Genomic DNA, 20,615 nt, shown 5'->3' on the forward strand with positions numbered 1-20,615 from the left:
TTGAATGAGATCAACAGATGCAAAATTTATATTTGCAAGTTGTTACAATGTATCAGTCAGTAATGAATACACCTGTGCTCAAGCACAAGGAGATATGGAAAACCTGCACTGTTAGGGCTCCCTGCAGACTGGATTTGGGAAACACTGGCCTAATGGATGTGGTGTTGCCCTTTAAAAGCCAAGGATTGCAGGTTTTGCATCCTGTGTGAGTAAACTTGTTTCTTTTTATTGTATTAATTAAGTGTTCTACTTATGTGGAAATCTGAAGGTATGGGAGGCTTTTTCTCACTGTTTATTAAAAAAAAAAAACTAATCACACTAAAAATCTGTATCTACATGCCATCTGTAAATGATATGCAGTGTTTGAATTTAGATTACAAATTATGAAAAAAAAAAAAAAAACACTCTAAGTGGGAGTTTTTTTCAATCCCTGGCTGAGTTGCAATTATTTTAATATATGATTAATGCTTCAAGAGTAACAACTGCAGTGAATGTAATGTATCCAGGTAGTGACTATATCAAATATGAAATAAAAGGCGCTACACCCAAATGGATAAGTGCAACAGGGTAAATCAGAGCAACTCACTACAAGAAAAGTAACCAACCAGCTGCACAAATTATCTAGGAAGATCGTAACAGACAAGAGCTACCACTTTAATCTGTCCATCGTGGGCTGTCCTGGGTTGACACTAGTAGGAGTGGTCAGTAACAGCAAGTTAGAGGAAGTAAGAGGAACGCCAAGACATTAAAGACAAATCTGTAGAACCACCATTCCACACATAGGGGGCAGAATGTTAATCTTGCCACACTTTGAATACAGAGGTATTAGTATGAGTGTGGCTGTTTCATATCTTCTAAAATAAAAGTGCCCATACAGTTCTTGAACATATTCAACCAATATTAAATATTCCTTTTTTCAAGAGGAGGAGATATTACTCTTTACAAGAAAGTCACATTTTAGCATGCTGTAAGTGCAGCCCCAGTGGCCTAATGGATAAGGCACTGGCCTCCTAAGCCAGGGATTGTGGGTTCGAGTCCCATCTGGGGTGGGTAAACTTTTTGATCCAATAATGCATCATTCCAGAATCATTTTAATGTGCTACTTCTAAACAAATTTCAAGGTCTACAGGAATAAAATATTATTAGGACTATAAGGAATGCTTATTAAGTTCATAGTACCCTATGCTCTAAGCTTTCTGTTAGATGTGTTCATGAATGTGCTAGAACTATAAGGTTTTATCAATGTTTAAACAAAAGTTGTTTTCCAATGCCTATATGAATGAGCCCTGATACCGATGAGCTAGTCTGTTACAGCATTAACATTCTTGGTCATATCGCCAAGCGAAAAGGATCTGCTTCTAATTTGTCCAAATGAATGGGTGTCAAAGTGGACAGATCCAGTCATTCAGCGATCAGGCTGAACTAGATCACAGAATGCAGTAATTAAAATACAGCAAAACAGCACATTACAGATGGTTCTGAAATGCTCCTTTAGTGCTATTTGAAGTTCACACCCACCCCAGATGGAACTCAAACCAAGAATACTTGGCTTAGGAGGCCAGTCGCTCATCTACTGCTGGCTCTGAGCCAACTGAGACGACCTGGGTCAGTGGTGGGCAAAATGTGGACTGGCAAGCCTTTACCTGCGGCACCCCAGCCAGCTGCCGCCCTAGCCGGCTTCTGCATCTTGTGACCTCCTCTCTACAACACAGAGATGCTGCATCATCAGAGAAGGGTGGAGTGCAGAGTGCTCTCTGTCTTTACCTCTACAGGCTTTGTGTCATGTGAGGGTGCGATCCTCCTGCCATGTACAAGAGTTTCACGAGCCGCAGACTGCTTGGGCAGAAATTCACAGAGACACACGTAGAGGAGGCTTCACTGTACATGTACAGCTCCCCCACACCCCTGTACGGATGCTCCCTAATTGGTTGACAGCGCATGCAGGCTTGCGGAACTCTGGAAGTACACCCCGCTTACCGTATTCCGCAGGGCAAGTATTTGTGTGCTACATAAAAAAAAAAAAAACAGCCAGTATTTATCTTTTGTGCAAAATAATAAACTAATTTGCACCCCTTGCATTGTAACATGGTTTGTCCAGGAGAAAACTTCCTCCTTCTTTTTCCCTTACTTTCCTTAATGAATAAGGTCCATAAAGATTTGTGGGGGGGAAATGGTACACTTTAAAAGTAAAGTGCAGGCAAAATTAAAGCCTTACCCAATAATCAGTTGTATTATAAACTAAAAATGATCAGGAAATATTAAAAAATAAATATGCTTTTGACTTAAAAGGCAAGGAGATGAGCGCACCAAGGGAGGAAGTGTAGAGCGAAAAGAGTAGAAAACGACAAAAGATATGTATAGTTAAACAGGCACAAATAGGATAGGCTGCTCGTGTAGGCAATTTTTGAGCCACTCAAACTGCTCTATAGGGCCAATTGTGTTTTTGTCTGACAGAACAAGGAGAGAAAGAAAAGATAAGTGAAGGTCGAACAACATGAGGGATACAGAAGAAAAGATTAATCTAAAAGCAGACAAAAAAAATTGGAAAAAAGCTCAGGCTTTAAAATTAGTAAATATATATTTTGATTTGATTAAAGATTCTATTTGGATGTTTAAAATGTCCTTTTCGATGAGGTCTGTCAGAAATGCTGTACATAACATGTGAACACATCATTGGACATTACACATGATTCCTTACATTTCAAATTAATAATTTTTTTCAGTCCCATTTCTGTCACACTCTGCCCCACCATTCTCTCCTTGTCACATATGCCCCTCTGTTGTAATATATTGCACACACCCACCCTCTCATTGCCACATATGACCCCCACCCTCCTTCCAATGTGAAGGAGGTTGGGGGTCATATGAATAGGGGGGTGAAGTATATGTGCAAGGAGAGTGTTGGGGGGCATATGTGACCAGGTGATGGAGGTTTTGCAGCATATCAATGCTACAATATGAACAAATTCATCATCAGCTATTTATATAGCGCCACTAATCCGCAGCGCTGTACAGAGAACTCACTCACATCAGTCCCTGCCTCATTGGGACTTACAGTCTAAATTCCCTAATATACAGAGGGAAAGAGACTAAGGTCAATTTAATAGCAGCCAATTAACCCATCAGTATGTTTTTCTTGTGTGAGGAGAACGGAGCACCTGGAGGAAACCCACGCAAACACGGGGAGAACATACAAACTCCACACAGATAAGGCCATGGTTGGGAATCGAACGCATAACCCCAGTGATGTGAGACAGAAGTGCTAACCACTGAGCCACCACAAATTATATATGACCACAGGGGATTACAGGATGTCTTAAAATTTAGTCCATGTGGCGACAAGAAGGGATATTCTTGGGTACATGTTGCTGAAGTTTGTTTGCCGATTATTCTAACTGCACTATTTTATGCTGGTAAAAGATCGACTTCACAATGCTGATAACATATAGTGTTGAGACATTATGTAGTCACAATTATGCCAATTGTGATCATTGAGATGCATGTATCTATTTATTGTGCTATTGATAATCCCTGTAAAATATGTGGGTGAAAAAAGTAATAGTTAAAAGAAAGATATAACAAAAATAAAGGTGTTACAATTTTTTTTTAATATATATGGCACTCATGAATATGCGTTTATCATTAATCAGGGTCGGACTGGCCCACCAGGGTGCCGGGAAAATCCCCGGTGGGCCCCACTCCCTAGGGTGGCAGGGCTCACACCACGCACTGCTGCCTGCACTCTTACTAGGGTGGTCCCACTCTGTCGTAGCGTGTGCGGGGCTTGGAGATCTTGACTGGCGGCTCCCCTTCCAGAATGAAGATCCCTTGACTCCATTTCTAATGATTCTAAAAATATTCCAAGTGACCAAATTCATATAAACATATACCATATCACGTCACTATAGCTATGCACACTGTATAATACAAACGTTAACTATTATACTAGTCAGCACTTTAATGTTTAAAAAATTTTGTTGCTTGAGACTTTTTTTTAAAAAAAATAAATAAAATAAATTAGTGGATGCTTTTTTGAGGTCATTTTGTGAGTAAGGCAGCAAATATTTCCTATAACTTCCTTTACGCTCTCTAATTTTATATTTTCGATCAACTTTTTGTATAAAGAATGTTTCTGCTCTACTGTATAAAATAAAACATGAATGAATCACAATGCAAATGCCAGGAATTCTCCTCTTTTCCATCATTTCCGTTTCTACATCGCTATATCTAGCTCCAGGGTAGATTAGAGAACAGGGGAACAATATCCTAGTTTTTCTACATTGGTTTTGTGTCTACAGACGGTGTAATGTAATCTGAAAGAGAAAAGGTCTTGAGAATGTGAGGGAAAGTGGGTTTAGCCCCATCGTTTCAGGATTGTTCTAAAACTTCTAACAACAGAAAGTGTCCCACTCTTATTATGTTCTTATACTGCTGCAGGACTCTAGGAGGCATTTCATAAACTTTTCTCATGAATTAATCATTTTATGATCCACACAGAACAGTAACTGGTTTATGGATGGGAGGGTTAGTTGATGGTGAATGTGAATTTAAGGCATATTTGGACTTGCTATTTATGTCTGGTTCATATCAACTTTTGGCAACAGCTATTTCAGACCTTTTATCGGGTCCAAAAAAAACCCCTGGAGCATAGCCCCCCCACCGCTATACTGTGACACCCTACAAATAAACGTTTAATTAGTAACTAGACAGTCTAAAAACAAACTCTCCCTCCTTTCCTATGTCAACTGTTCCCTTGACGTACCCTTGCAGCAAATCTCAAGAATTAAATTATGATTAATAATGTGGAATTTCTAGTTAATTATTTGGATCAATTACTAATCTCTGCAGTAGTTAAAGTGTATTGGTTTAATTATCCAGACTCTACAATTGCCATTGTTTTCATAAACGCAATGTTTTCTTTGGAGTCCTGTAATGAATCCCAGTGGCCTCTTAATGACGGACCCAAAGACATTCTGCAGTGAACAAAAAACATTTACTTGCTAGGAAAACAAAAGTGTTGCCTTTTGTTTTAATGAATCCTTGTGCCTAAGATAATAAACACTTCTAATGAGGTTCTCTTCTCTGTGTTTCAGCAGAACTATGAACACATATTACAGTATTTTGATATCCAAATGGACAGTAAATAAGGTTATCAGTTTGTTGAGTCAGATGTGGGACACTGTTGCTGGGTCATTCCGAATCCTGCAGAATGTCTTTTACTCAGTGCGACTCTATAGGGGTTGCTGTGGGTGCGGCTGGCAACATTGGGTCGCCCCCTCCTCCAAGACCTAACTACTCTGCTCTAAAAAGAGAGATTTCTCCTGCCTTAATCTGTTTAACGCTGATCACTGCAGTCCCCATAGACTTCTATGGGGACTGTGATGTGTGAAAAGCAAAGCCTATAAAAATTAACGTCATCTCAATATGGTGTGAGCTTACCTTTTCAATGGAGTACATTGCTGCCAGAGAAGCCGCTCCACATGGTGACTGGCAGGAGGGAAGGTGAAAATCTCTGTTTTGGACATGTTGAGCTTTAGGTAGCGCTGGGACATCCATGTGGAGACAGCAGAAAGCCACTTGGTTACACAAGATAGTACAAATAAAAAAAAAAAGGAATAGTAAATGCGGCTATGTCAGAAGACACAACAGGAACAATGGAAACCTTTCCAAGAGGACCAGAAGACAGGAAATATGGAGGGACAAGCTCATGAGAGCCAACATTCAAGAGTGGGGATGCAAAAGGAGATGACAGGTGGAGACGGAGGAAAAGGGGCAGGGAAAAGGCAAATGCCTGTGGTCAATATACAGTAGGGATGTGCACCGGCCACTTTTGGTGTTTGTGTTTTGTATTCGGATTTGCTAGAGGTTTTGGGTTCGGATTTGTTTCGCAAAACACCTGACGAAAGGTTTTGGTTCGGATTTGTTTCGCAAAACACCTGACGAAAGGTTTTGGTTCGGATTTATTTTGAAAAAAAACATAAGTGCTAAAAACCAGTTTTGTATTTTTTTTTTCCACTCCTACGCTATTATTAACCTCAATAACATTCAATAACAATCATTTCCACTAATTTGCAGTCTATTCTGAACACCTCACAATATTGTTTTTAGGCCAAAAGGTTGCACCGAGGTAGCTTGAGCACATAATGCCAAAAAAAAGAGGTACAAGATGGAATTGTTCTGGGCCCTCCCTCCCACCCCTCGCGAGATTCGACACCAGACTTGGACGACAGAGCCTCGTTTTCATTTTTTTGCCCGCCGGAAATATCCGAACAGTGCTCGGATCCGCACTGTTCGGGTGGGCTCGGATTAGCGGAATCCGAGCCCGCTCATCTCTTATACACAGTAAAGGGCTTGTCAAGCTCGAGCACACGCAGTAGTGTCCGAATCAAGCTTTGGGCATCTCTCAGATACTTGTTTTTCAGCCGTATCACTTGCTCCAGCTACAGGCTTAGTGCCGTGTGTTTGCAATCAGAAGCAACGGTAAAAATTTATTTTTTTATGTACAGAAGACATTCATAAAATCCTAATTAATGTATTTAATAGATAAAAAAAAATAGTAAAAAAAACAATTTTTTAATGTTTTATCATTGATGACTATATTATTAAAAGGTGACATTAATTGAATACTTTATTTTTTGTCTGTGCGTTCTTTTGTCAGTTTATATTGCACATAGGTATTGGACATATCCCGAATTGTCCTGTCTAGTAGCGCAGAGTGGACCTAGACCCATATTCATCAGCACACGTATCTTCAGATCTGCACCTTGTTAAAATCAGACGTGCGTATACCCGATTTACACGCATGGGATTTATCTTACGTTTAGTATGCATCCCTTAATGGATCAGGCACTGGATCTTTTATTGTAGCACATCTACAGAAATATGAAGCTCAGCATTGGAAAACCGAGACAGACTAGGAGAAAACAGAAGTCTGCCGACGTCCAGAATGGACTGAGCTAGAGGATGACCTGGAAGGGGCTGGGTGTTACTTGTTGCCTTCACCTTGCTATCTAAATTGACAGATGCACAAGAGAGGAGTTTCAGGAGTCAAATTATTGACTACAGCATCCTTAACTGCATCTGAAAGGCATATTCTGTATTGATAGCAAAGAGTGTTGCCATTCTATCGACCACTGGCAGAATACAGAGTAGTCCTTAGCAGTGCTTTTCCACCAACGCAGAGCACATAAGGCAACAGCAGCAGATCTCCTCTTATCAAGATCCTCATATAGTTCAGTTATGGCCTGGAAGACTGGGGGTTCCAGTGAATAAACGCAAACTTGATGGCCAGTGATGTGTGGGCGTGGCCAGCACAATGGAGGGCAAAGCTTGCACTTCCCTCCAACCACCTACATTTCCTATCTATCTTCATCTATATCACACCACTATCTGGCTCACACAGCACGTATGTAAAGTGAAGAGTGGAAATACGTCCCAGCTGTCCCTCATGGCGGGACAAACTCCTGGCCAATCAGGATAGTCCCCTAAAATCAGGACTATCCTGATGGAACCGGGACAGTTGAGGTAAAAAGTATGTTATTTTATTGACCACTGAAGACAAAAATACAAATAATGGTTGATTATTTCTATTTATAAAGTGCTTAACAGAAAAATACATGAAAAATTCTAATTTTCAGGTTAACATTGAACAAAGTACAGGGTACTGAAAAATAAAAAAATAAAAACTTGAATCTATGTATAAATATACATAAATACACTGTATATTGTATATATCTATATTGACCCTCTAAAGGTACATACAATAGACAGTGTAGGTGCCCTCACAAAAAAAAACCAAAAAAAACCTCCTAGCTGGCCTTGGCCTATTTCTGTGGAGAGGCCTGGGGCTGCAACCCCATCAGGCCCATTGTTAATCCGGCCCTGGTCACGGTTTAAGTTTAGGTGGAGTGCGTGGGATGGACTTGTCTCTGTGTGGTGGTGCAGGCAGATAACTCGAGTGAAACCTTGAGATCCAGACTCCATGTTTGTTCGCTTAGAATGTTGAGAACCATTCTTAGATACAGTTCCAGCAGAACTACGGATTCCGCCGGGGGGCTGGCTAGTCGTTCTGGTTTTCAGGAAGTCTGAATTGAAGACAGCTTAAAACAAATGCCAAGCAGGTCATCATTGCCAAACAGAATCTTAAATGTAGGCAGAGGAATAGCCAAGGAACGGCCAAGCAGTGGGAAGACATAGCCAGTTCAGAAAGTCTGGTCATTAATTGGAGTCAAACAGTAAGGAATATTGCAGCCAGTAACCATAGGACAGAACTGTGGGTCACACTCACAGATTTATAAAGGCCAAAATAGGAAGAAGGTGGCTTCTATGAAACTGTGTCAGCCATATTATTCGAGGGCAGATGCCATCACAGAAAATTCTCCAACACTACTATTTTGTAATTATGGCCCGCAAAAGATATACATCACTTCACTGGATTGGGTAATCCCTTTCTGCTATAACATTCGACTTCTCTTCTACATCTCTCTCTCTTGAGTTATAGGGGTATATTTACTAAACTACGGGTTTGAAAAACTTCAGATGTTGCCTATAGCAACCAATCAGATTCTAGTTATTTATTTAGTACATTCTACAAAATGACAGCTAGAAGCCGATTGGTTGCTATAGACAACATCTCCACTTTTCAAAACCAGTTTAGTAAATATACCTCATAGAATACTCTCTCCAATAGGGAGTCAAGAATGGCAATCTTCTGCCATTCTCGACTCCCTCTTGGAACCGGTCTCATTAATTTCCTGCTTTCGACTCCACCCACCCCGATGTAACATTCACTTACACCACTAGGGGGCGTTTCATACATTTATTGTGGGGGGTACTGGGATAAGGCCCCCACACCTTATATTTAGCACAACATTTATTTAATTTAGAGAACTTGAAGTATTTCCATGTGTCTAAATCTAAATTAACAATCTCCTGTGTAGAGTTAGTCTTCCCTTGAGGTATTTACGACTGCTTAAAAAGAGATACAGAAATATCAGGAAATCATTTTCTAGCTGAACTGAGACCCTGCTATTTAACGGTCTCACAACGGATATTCAGATTTTTACATCCACGCAGAGAACTTTTCCATTGAAACCATAGTAATTCATTACAAAGTATTTTATTTTTTTACATTGACATGAAGTCATTGGACATTTGTTTGCTTAAGGTTAGTGTTATGCGTCTGTTGATAATGTATATAGCATTATAAACACACTGTCATGCTACAGATTGATAATGATTTTGCCGACGCTTTTCTCATATATTTGCCAGTTCAAGTAACATAGAATGAACTAATTGATGTAATAAAAAAAAAAAACTTTTAACATCCATAATTTATTTCCCTCCAAGTGATGGAAACCATAAAATAAACTAAAAAGCAACCACCATGCATTATTAAAGTATGCACAAAATTTATAGTAATGGTAAGTTCTATAGTTGTCAACAACGTATGTGACTTTCCCTGGTTTTAAACCTCTTTAGCCAAGACAATGTTCATGATTATCTTTAATAATTGAACAGTGCAACAGTTGCACTTCCCTTACTCTTAAGTCTCAATATAAATTATCATAAGTTAATACCCCAATTTGCACTTTGAGATGAGAAAACTTTATTGTTTTGTTAATAACTTAAAGAATTGTCCTAGTAGTTCTATCTTCATTGAATGGTTTACATCATGCATTTGGTTTACTTTTTGATCTGTGGAAGCAATGACATACCAGCCAGAAATTACATTACATTTATTTTTTTTCTTATCTCACATCTTTTTCCCGTTCGTGGAAATTTTTGGCTTATATTAGACGCACTTCCCCCATTTTTGACAAAAAGAGAAGGTGCTGGAATAGTGATAACATGTTTCACAAACCCTTTAAAATAGCAGCGCTAGTAAGATGTCCTATGTACACTCTCTCCATAAGCAAACTCACACATTTTGGTTTGCGAATAGATATGAGAATTGAATAAGTCAAAATCCAAGAAATTACCACATTTCTGCTCATTTTAACTCCCACAATGGGGGAAATTTATCAAGCTGCTGGTTTGAAAAAGTGGAGATGTTGCCTATAGCAACCAGATTCTAGCTGTCATTTTGTAGAACGTACTAAATAAATGACAACTAGAATCTGATTGGTTGCTATAGGCAACATCTCCACTTTTTCAAACCCCCATGACCCATTTCACCCAGTATACAGCCTTATACTTCAATTTTCATTACCTATTTTCTAAAAGAAGAGAGCTGGGCTAAATTAATTAATGATTAAAAAAAAATAAAAAAATAAAATGTTAGCAGCAGTTAATTCAGCCCCGAGTACTGCAATTGGATAATAATCATCAAGCACAGGATCAGGTGTAATGGGTGGGACGCCGACATTTTGAAAATAAAAAGTGGGGACCAAAACTTGTCATAAAGTCCCCTGCATTCTTTCTATTGGGTGCCAAATAAAGTGAAACCGTAATAGGATGTGACATCCACTTGTGCTTTTCATTTGGTTGTATCAGGAGCCTGAATTATGATAAAATTAGTGAGTTAAACATTTTGTGGGAAAAAGGGGGACTGTCCTTGGGAAAACACATAGACCATTTTGAAAGATATGTATTTATTGAGGGTCAGTATTTAAAATGATAATTTTTGCCATTATTGTCATCTATTTATGAAGAGCCAGACATATACCTCAGCACCATAATTGTAATATACAGTGGTCCATATTCTCTGTACACTGTGGGGTTTATTTCAATCGCAACTTTCAAAGAACAATGATGTATTGCAACTCAAAGCAACCAATCAAATGTCAGTTTTTAGAAGTCGTGTTTAGACAGGCTGATAATCTGACATGATTGGTTGCTATGAGAACAGCACATTATCGCATGTCCACAAATGTATTAAATGAGCTCCTATATTTGGCATGTATGCAGTATACGCACCTATCCAGCAGCAGAGTGTACGTGGGAACTATTCACATTTGGAAAACTATGAATGTATTTATTATAGAAACTATAGGACAACTAACTATATATGCTCTGTGAAAAAGATTTTTCTGAATGTTAACAAACTCAGTCTAGTGCATACTCAGTCTAGTGCAGTGTTGGCTAAGCTGTGACACTCCAGGTGTTGTGAAACTACATGTCCCAACATACCCTTCCAGCAATAAGCCGCTATATATTGGCAAAGCATGCTGGGACTTGTAGTTTCACAACACCAGGTTAGCTAACACTGGTCTAGTGCAAGTATTGGGTAACCCCTTATTAAAAGGATGAGATATAATTGGGTGACTCTGCAGCATACAAGATACTTGTGTGTAAAGACTCTCCACATCTACTGCTTGATATAATTCTTAATAAACAATCAATTAAAATACAACAGCCATGGATTCAAGATTTAACACAGACTTGCCTTAATTAAAATAGATTTTCCGTTAGCAGTGTAAGAAAGCTACAATAGTTGGAAACAGACGACCTGATTCATTAGGGCACCCAAAACAAATGGGAGGGTTTTTTATTAAAAAAAACGCATGTGAAACGGGTATACGCATGTTCTACAAGGAGCGGATCTGAAGAAACGCCTGGTGATGAATACGGGTCTAGGTCCGCTCTACTGTACCAGACAAGACACTACAGGATATGTCTAATACATATGTGGAATATAGACTCACAAAAGTACAGCACACAAAAATAAAATTCAGTTAATGTCACCTGTTAATATAAGCATTAATAATGAAACAATTAAAAAAAAAAAAAAAAAAAAAAAGTTTTTTCTCCCCCATGAAAAACATGTTAGGCTGTAAATAATATCTACTGTTTCCCCTCACTTTACGTTCATCCCCCTACTAACCCATCTTTTCCCCTCCCAATCCTTTACACCTTGGCCTGGCATCAAGCTGCTCCTTTTACACTACCTAAAATCATCTTGGCATAAATTCCACTGGTATCAGCCATGACCCTCTCGGTTCTAACCATAAATGTTAACGGTCTTAATACACCACAAAAGCGCACAATCTTGTTCCAGTACTTGAAACGTCATTCTCCTCAGATTGTAATGTTGCAAGAAACGCACTTCCAACATATGCACCCAAATCTACAATGCAAACACTACCCCCAGGTTTATTATTCCCCATCTTCCCAATAAGTCAGGGGTACGGCTATCCTACTTCACCATACTCTTCCTATAACAATCGATACATCCTATACAGACCCCAAAGGACGATATGTTATTTTAACAGGTTCTCTCCTCCGCACACCAATTATTCTAGCTACACTATATGCTCCCAACACCTCACAAAACACCTTGTTTTCTCAATTTTTTGCCAGACTCTCACGAACTGGGACTGGAAGGATAATAATAGGGGGTGACTTTAATACCATCTTAAACATTCGATTAGACCGTTCACCACCAACATTATGAGGTAGTCAAATAGCGCGTGAAAGCCTTAAACTACAATCCTTGCTCACTCAAGCTAACCTTTATAATACATGGCGAGTGCTATACTCCAATGACAGAACGTATACACATTACTCGGTACCACATGGAACTTACTCTAGATTAGATATGGTATTTGTAGATGCTTCTACGACGCGATCCCTGAAATTGGCTACTACTACATCAGTTCCCTGGTCTGACCACTCAGCTGTGTTAGTGCGACTTGACGTTTTGCCACCCTTTACACCATGTTATCGATGGAGACTAAATGACCATCTATTTCTGAAAAAAGACAATGTTAATACGATACAACAAGCTATTCTTGACTTTTAAACGGACAATGCCCAAGAAGACACTACTTCTACTGTAAGATGGGAAGCTCATAAAGCGACCATCAGAGGACGCCTGATCAGTTTAGCCTCCCACAAGAAAAAAACTACACCAAAAAGCAGTTACTGACCTAGAAGCCCAAATCCAAACCCTAACTAGACAACATCAAACATATCCCAAACGTAAAACTTATTTAAAACTTCTGTCTCTGCGAGGACAACTAGGTAAACTACTAGCTTCAAAGGCGGCTAAGACTCTTCAATGGCTCCAACAGCGACACTACGAATAAGGGGATAAGGCTGATACATTGCTCTCTTGTAGGCTTCAAAACAAACTGACCTGTAATCGCATAATATCCATTAAGGATCAAGCACAGCAATCATTATACGACCCACAATCTATAGCTGATAGATTCAGTGCCGACTACACTTTGCTGTATAATCTCCCCTGACAACAGACTCCCCAGATATTCTTCATACCCAGATACGAGACTTTCTTCAGACTTGCCCCCTCCCCGCCTCACTGCAGCAGAGCTCTTAATTCTAAACTCCGACATCACAATAAAAGAGATCAAAGCGACCATTAGGACCCTAAGAAACTCGGCAGCTCCAGGCCCAGATGGCCTTACGGCAATTTATTATAAAAAATTTGCCTCTGATCTGGCACCCATGCGTCTCTCACTTTTTGAAACAATTTTGAATGGTGGTTACTTTGAAAGGGACACCACCAGATCAGACGTTATTGTTATAGCTAAAGAGGGACGCGACCCCAGTCACTGTGAAAGTTATCGACCAATCTCGCTATTAAATGTGGACCTAAAGCTATTCGCCAAGCTACTAGCGAACAGACTAGCCAGAGTAATTCCCGCCCTGGTCCACCCGGATCAGGTGGGTTTTATCCCAAGTCGACAAGGAGCCGACAATACTAGACGGGCTATTGACCTAATTGAAATAGCAAATCGGGCTCGGGTCCCTGCTCTGGTGGTGTCTCTTGATGCAGAAAAGGCGTTCGACAGGGTCTCATGGCCCTTCATGAGAGCCACCCTGGGCGCAATGGGGTTCAGGGGCCGTTTACTATGCAGACTAGCGTCCCTCTACCATAATCCCTCAGCTACGGTTATAGCCAATGGCGCTGCGTCGTCTCCGTTTCATATTACAAATGGTACTCGACAGGGCTGCCCACTCTCCCCCTTGCTGTTCGCTCTCACGATGGAACCACTGGCGTCGCGTATACGCAAGAACACGATAATCTCTGGAATTCAAATGGGGACAACTGACTATAAGATATCTATGTACGCAGATGATATTCTTCTCAGTCACCAATCCCCTCGCCTCCATTCCATCTCTTCAAAAAGAACTCGATGAGTATGGCGCAGTATCTAACTTCAAGATCAACAAGGACAAATCGGAAATTCTCCTTCTTAATCTACCTCCCCACCTATTAGATATCCTGAAGAGCCAAACAAATTTCCGATGGCAACGAGATAAACTTAAATACTTGGGAATTTACTCAACAACCCATTACAATCAGATATATGCAGCGAACTTCCCCAGGCTTTTAGACTCACTCAAGCATGATCTTGAAAAAAGGGATAAGCTATATATCTCTTGGCTCGGCCGCATGGCGGCAGTAAAAATGAACCTCTTGCCACAAATTCTTTATTTGTTTCAGACCCTACCGGTTCGAGTACCCTCTCTTGCGCTACAGACCCTCCAGAAGCAAATTACTAGATTTGTTTGGGCAGGCAAGCGACCCCGAGTAAGGGCCTGCACGCTCTTCCGACGAAATTCAGAAGAAGGGGTGGGCCTCCCAAACATCTCCAAATACTATAAATGCTGCACACTTGACCCAGCTAGTTTTATTTCACTCTCCGTCTTCCACTAGCCTCTGGGTAGACATTGAGGCTACCTTTTTGCAATTACTCTCGCCCTACACATTACTTTGGCTCTCAATCAAACATAGACCGCCACTCCAGTTACTCTTATCCACCACCCGTTTCTCCCTCCAGATGTGGGACTACAGTACTCGCACGTTTCAGCTAATAAAGAATTCGGAAGCTATGTTTCCGCTGTGGAACAATCCAGCTTTTCCACCAGGACAACAACACTCCTCTTTTCACCACTGGTCCCGACGAGGTCCAAGATTCATTACTGACATAGCGCCCATGCGGATATTCCGCGAATTTGCTGACTTACAACGATATGGCATTCCCCATGACCGTTTCTATCAATACCTTCAGTTGAGACACTTCTATCAAATCGATCCCAACGCTTAAGCTTATATACCAACTTACACCTTTAGAGACTTTTTGCAGACGTAGATCCCTTCCTACTGGTTTCATCTCTACTTTTTACAGCATCATGGTGGCATTTCGTCAACCTGCCAAAGATCGCTATGAGCTGAAGTGGGAAGAAGACCTTGGCGTTGAACTGGAGATAGAGGAATGGGCTAAGATCAGGTCACGAGTCGCTAAGAGCTCTATCTGTGTCCGTACCAAGGAGAACTCGAACAAGCTCTTATATAGATGGTATTTAGTTCCAACCCGCTTGAAAGCCATATATCCTGACTCCTCTAGTCAATGCTGGAGACTATGTGGGCAGGAAGGCTCATTTAAACATATTTGGTGGTCCTGTCTGAAGAATTCTGGCGGAAAATTCACAATTTAATTGAAAGAGTCACCTCAGTAAAACTACCCCCCTGCCCCTGATACTCACTATTGCATAGGCCTATACCGGACGTTAGCAAATATACAATGGCGCTTATAGGCCATATACTCAATGCAGCTAAATGCGCAAAAGCAGCAAATTGGAAACACCCAGAATTCCCATCGCTGCCTGAAATTATCAATAGAATATGGCAGACATATAGCTGTGAACACATTAGAAGCATTCTCAATGACCGTCCCAATAAATTTCGTGCGATTTGGGATCCTTGGCTTGCCTCCTGTGGGACAGAACAACCAAGGCCTGATTAAAATGGAGACTAATGAATATAGCGTCAGAAGACGTTTAATATATGGTGTATATACCTGTAATACATCTAGATGCCAAGTCAGGTGCCCCTTTTCCTTCCCCTTCTTACCATACTAACATTTCTTCCTCCCCCCCCCCCCATCCCCTGCTTTCTCTCTTTTCATTTCTATGTTTTTACTTTTATTAACAAAGTTCATTGTTCTCATTTGCAAGGTATTTGTTGTTCGATCAATGTAACAACCTTTACACTGTTTTGAAAATTGAAAAATCTTCCTAATAAAATAGGTTTTAAAAATAAAATAATGTCTACTGTACATAATACATTTTTACTGTTGCTCCCGATTGCAAAAACATATTTCAGCATGCATACTTGGCCGCCATCACTAGTAATCAGCGCTTAGACTAGACCTGAAACTGGAGCAAGAGATTCGGCTAAAAAACGCGTACCTTAGAGATGCCCAGAGCTTGAATTGGACACTACTGGGTGCATTCGAGCTTGGCTCGCCCTTACTGTACATTGACTACGGGCAAACGCTTCTTCCCACCTCGTTCCCTCTCTGAAATTATAGGCTGTCGTAAGTATCATTTGCACTCGATGGTGAACTGGAAGCTGATGCGCTCTGTGGCGTACGGACTGGTTCTGGGCACGCGCCATGTAATTATGTGCGTCATACGCAAAACAAATAAACCACCAGTTATACTTCTTAATGAATCAGGCCCAGAGATTCTACAAAAAAAAAGTATTCACAGGAATTTTTCTTTTATTTCAGGATTTGGTTAATAATCAGATGGCAGTGATCAATCAGACATGTTTGAGTGATTTTATACTATTAGGATTTTCAAGCAGACAAGTTTTACTGTCACTTCTAATAGTCGTCACCTACGCAATGATTCTAGTGGGGAATCTGACTATCTTTAGCATTATAAATACCGAGCACCATCTCCAGACACCGATGTACTTTTTCCTTAGTCACTTATCCATTTTAGATGTCTGTTACTCTACAGTCACACTCCCGGCTATGCTGGTCATGGCTGTAACGGGGAACAAGAGGATATCCTTCAATAGGTGTTTTACACAGCTCTATTTCTTTGTCTCTCTCGGAGGAGCGGAATGCCTTCTTCTGGCTGCTATGGCGTATGACCGATACGTGGCCATATGTAACCCGCTCCGCTATCCCTTGGTTATGGACAAGAGGTTCTGTTCCTACCTGGTAGGAGGATCCTGGCTTTGCGGATTCTTAAACTCCGTACTCCACACCCTAATGACATCTAAACTGACTTTTTGTGGAGCCCGGCGCATCAACCATTTCTTCTGTGACGTACCGCCACTGTTAAACGCTTCCTGCACCGACACGCGCACTAGTCAGTTGTTACTGTATGTAGTCAGTGTTTACCTTGGAATGACTCCTTTTGTGTTTGTAATTGTCTCCTATACACAAATAATTTCCAGTATATTGAAAATACGTTCGACAGAGGGAAGACAAAAGGCCTTCTCCACTTGCTCCTCCCACCTCATTGTCGTTACGGTGTTCTACGTAACTGCCAACTTTAACTACATTGGGCCTGCACCCGGAGATTCTTTTGATTTTATAAGATTGTCATCTATGCTGTACAGTGTTTTAACCCCTCTCTTTAATCCTGTGATTTACTGCCTGAGGAACCAGGAGGTTAAGAGAGCCTTGAAGAAAGTTTTCACTGGGAAAAAAAACCCTAAAAATATAATGGACGTAAAATAATAAACATCTACCAGTTGTACCAGTAATAAGACAAAAAAAAAGTTACTTTGTGCAGATGAACAGCAGCTATATATGTATTAATTTATATATTGGTTCACCATATTGCCTGCTTGTAGACATGAATAGAACATTTCCCCCTAGTGGCCAAATTATGATGAAAATTATAAACCAAATTGCTTGTAATTTACAAGCAATGACCTCTAAACAAAGGGTTTCTTATTAATTGGCGTGGCCTTATTTTAAATATGTATATAAAAAAACTGAGCGTCTATCAATTTATATAGTGCCACTAATTCCGCAGCGCTGTACAGAGAACTCACTCACATCAGTCCCTGCCCCATTGGGGCTTACAGTCTAAATTCCCTATTATACACACACAAACAGACAGACAGAGAGGGAGACAGACAGGGAGAGACTAGGGTCAATTTTGATAGCAGCCAATTAACCTACCAGTATGTTTTGGGGTTTTTTGGAGTGTGGGAGGAAACCAGAGCACCCAGAGGAAACCCATGCAAACACAGGGAAAGCATACAAACTCCACACAGATAATGACATGGTCAGGAATCAAACTCATGACCCCAGTGCTGTGAGGCAGAAGTGTTAACCACTAGGCCACTGTGCTGCCCTCCTAATAGCAGCTTTACTAATTTAAAGCAAGGATATACACTTCCTAGAAAGTTTTCAAAAATGTGAATGTTGAAAACCTTCAAGCACTCTTAGTGTTCTAACATATGGAAAATACAAGAAATACTTATATTCATTGAAGATCAAATTCTTCTTAGGTGGAATTTATTCTCCATGTATGGAAACATATGAAAAAGACAAATATATATATTATGATAACAGTAATCAAAAAAACAGTATATGTTAAAATAAGGATGCTCCTGGAAAATATTCCTGCTGTGATCCCTTTTGAAGATACACTTATTATAGTAAGTGTAGACTTGGAAACAAATTCAAATGATCTTACAAAGAGACTTCTTCTAAACAGTTAAATATAGCTTCTTGCCTCTCCCCCCTCTCGGGTGTGTACTTACAAGATATCCTTAATAACAAAGGCTTTGTATAAATGTTGCTTTGTGGTAATAAAATCCAATCGATATATGAAAAAATGTTCCAAAATACTTGGATAAAAATATAATGACTTTAATTTAAATAAAAAAAAAGGATAATAAAATAAAAACATGCATATGAAGGACTTCCTGGGTACAAAAAAAAATGGATAGATTATTTTGTTTATCGAAGCCGTTTAGTTCACCGTGGCCCAGTTAGACACCACGGGAGAATTCAATAAGCCACGGAATGCCTTCGGATTGGTCGCGGTGCTGTAACATCGCGATATTGCGGTACCGAACTACCTGAAAATGTGCATAGCCATGATGTTCGACGGAACGTAGCGGCTAACTGAATCCCCCCCCTCAAGAGATATGTGTAGAGTCAGACGCAATTGCTTTCCGTATGGTACTTACGTTAGGCATACAAGTGTGTGTAGCTTATACAATATTAGTAGTAAATTCAAATGACGCGTGACTATTTGTACACCAGATAAACATGTATAAGGTGTCATATACACAAGAGAAAATGTCTTAAGTTATTAATAAGTGTGAAAGTAACATTTCAATATGAAATGTAATTAAATCTAAAAACCATCACATTCATTGTTTGCCACTTAAAATTAAATGGATATCTTTCCACCATAAGTCCAAATGGAAAAAAATCAGCTGGAGAGGTCAATATGCAATCAGCTGATGTGACTAGCTAATGCTAGTCATAGTCATTATTGTGTATCATGGCACCAGCTTTCCAGGACCTGCAAGAGATACAAGTTCTAAAAGGTGTATCTGGGGAGTGTGATGTACTCGACTTTACTGTACTCATTGTGTCCTGGACAATAACAACCAGTATGAAAACTGGTGCTAAAATACTGAGTTATTCACTTCAGTGTAATCCTGAATATGATATGTTATAGTGTGTTCTTAAAATGCCATGTACGTTTAAACGTTCCAGTATTACATAGCCCAGTGTCCAAGCTGACACTATTTCCCAAAAGAGCTGTAATCACTTTTATAACCATGTTGTGGGCTCACCGAGGCTGACAAGGGGGTTTTGCAATCTAGTAATTAATAAGCTCCAGGGAACCCCTTATCAGCCAGTGAAAATGTAAAGTCTCCATTGTCCCATAAACAATACATCAATGCCTATCCCTATCTTACCGCGAGTCCACAGAGGGGCCACCAGTACAGCCAGATCAGAGCTCTAACGCAGGAGGTGTCGGGACGTTCGCTAAATGGGGGTAGGGTATATTACACTACAGTTTTATTTCTGGGTGGTTAAATAATTGGGACATGCCTTAAATACAACTGTGCTGCAGATACACAATTGGACCATAAATGGGCACATTTAATCTCTGTACCACTCACATTCTCTGACTTTACAGCCGATACATAATGGTATCGCTCAGGAAGCTCCAAGTGACGACATCATTGGACTGTTGTACAGCGAGATGAACCCATAGTAGTCCACATCCCCCTCTTCTGAACAAGACCTAAAATGTGAGAATCAACACTAATATAAAAAGGAATGTTCGAGTTAAGGTAAGAAATTATTGGATACTAGTCAGTCCTGACTAGAAGCACAGACTTCTGCTAGCCAGAAGACAATGTACCATATCTGTCTGTACTTGGTGTGTTTCCATCCCAGCAGCAGCTCCAAGAACATCAGAACAGTCACTGGCTGGGTGTTCCTGTGTATGATCCTATTTTACCGATCTTAATAATGGGACGCACAGCCCATAACGGGACGCACAGCCCATTGGCTGATGTTAACATTAAAAACTTCCTTTTTGTATTCTCATGGGTATTGATGTTACTTATTACCTTATGCTAATTTACTGGGCAACCAAGGGTTGGGCAGCCGGCTCAGTGACCCTATCATGGTGTATAGTGTGTGAGAGGTCAGAACAAGAATACAAATGCTTCTTGCATGTAATGTCCGTGCGAGGGGCTCACCTGGACTCCTCACCTGGACTCCTCACCTGGACTCCTCACCTGGACTCCTCACCTCTCCCCGGCTCCGTCCAGCAGCGCCCCTAAGAGTGACCGGGACGAGGAACCAATCAGAATCCCCCGCTCGGTCATTTGACTTTTGGCGCCGCGGCGGGCCAATCAG

At 40.4% G+C, this 20,615-nt stretch overlaps 1 protein-coding gene, 1 long non-coding RNA gene and 1 other non-coding gene across 3 annotated transcripts; 2 read left to right on the top strand and 1 right to left on the bottom strand.

The window, feature by feature from the left end:
• The first annotated feature begins 976 nt into the window (after positions 1 to 976).
• TRNAR-CCU (transfer RNA arginine (anticodon CCU)) lies at positions 977 to 1,049 on the top strand. Its single transcript has one exon. It is a non-coding gene; the product is annotated as a tRNA-Arg (tRNA).
• Positions 1,050 to 3,585: 2,536 nt separating this feature from the next.
• Positions 3,586 to 20,557, bottom strand: LOC142107768 (uncharacterized). The gene is made up of 4 exons (XR_012680012.1): positions 20,456 to 20,557; positions 19,868 to 19,992; positions 5,440 to 5,543; positions 3,586 to 3,849 (listed from the first exon to the last, which is right to left on the bottom strand). It is a non-coding gene; the product is annotated as an uncharacterized LOC142107768 (long non-coding RNA).
• Positions 16,500 to 17,447, top strand: LOC142107423 (olfactory receptor 5V1-like). The gene has a single exon (XM_075190856.1). It carries the CDS (start codon positions 16,500 to 16,502, stop codon positions 17,445 to 17,447), a length of 948 nt encoding a protein of 315 aa, XP_075046957.1.
• Positions 20,558 to 20,615: the final 58 nt, after the last annotated feature.

Source organism: Mixophyes fleayi, chromosome 11 (assembly GCF_038048845.1).
Source record: "Mixophyes fleayi isolate aMixFle1 chromosome 11, aMixFle1.hap1, whole genome shotgun sequence".
NCBI lineage: Eukaryota > Metazoa > Chordata > Amphibia > Anura > Limnodynastidae > Mixophyes > Mixophyes fleayi.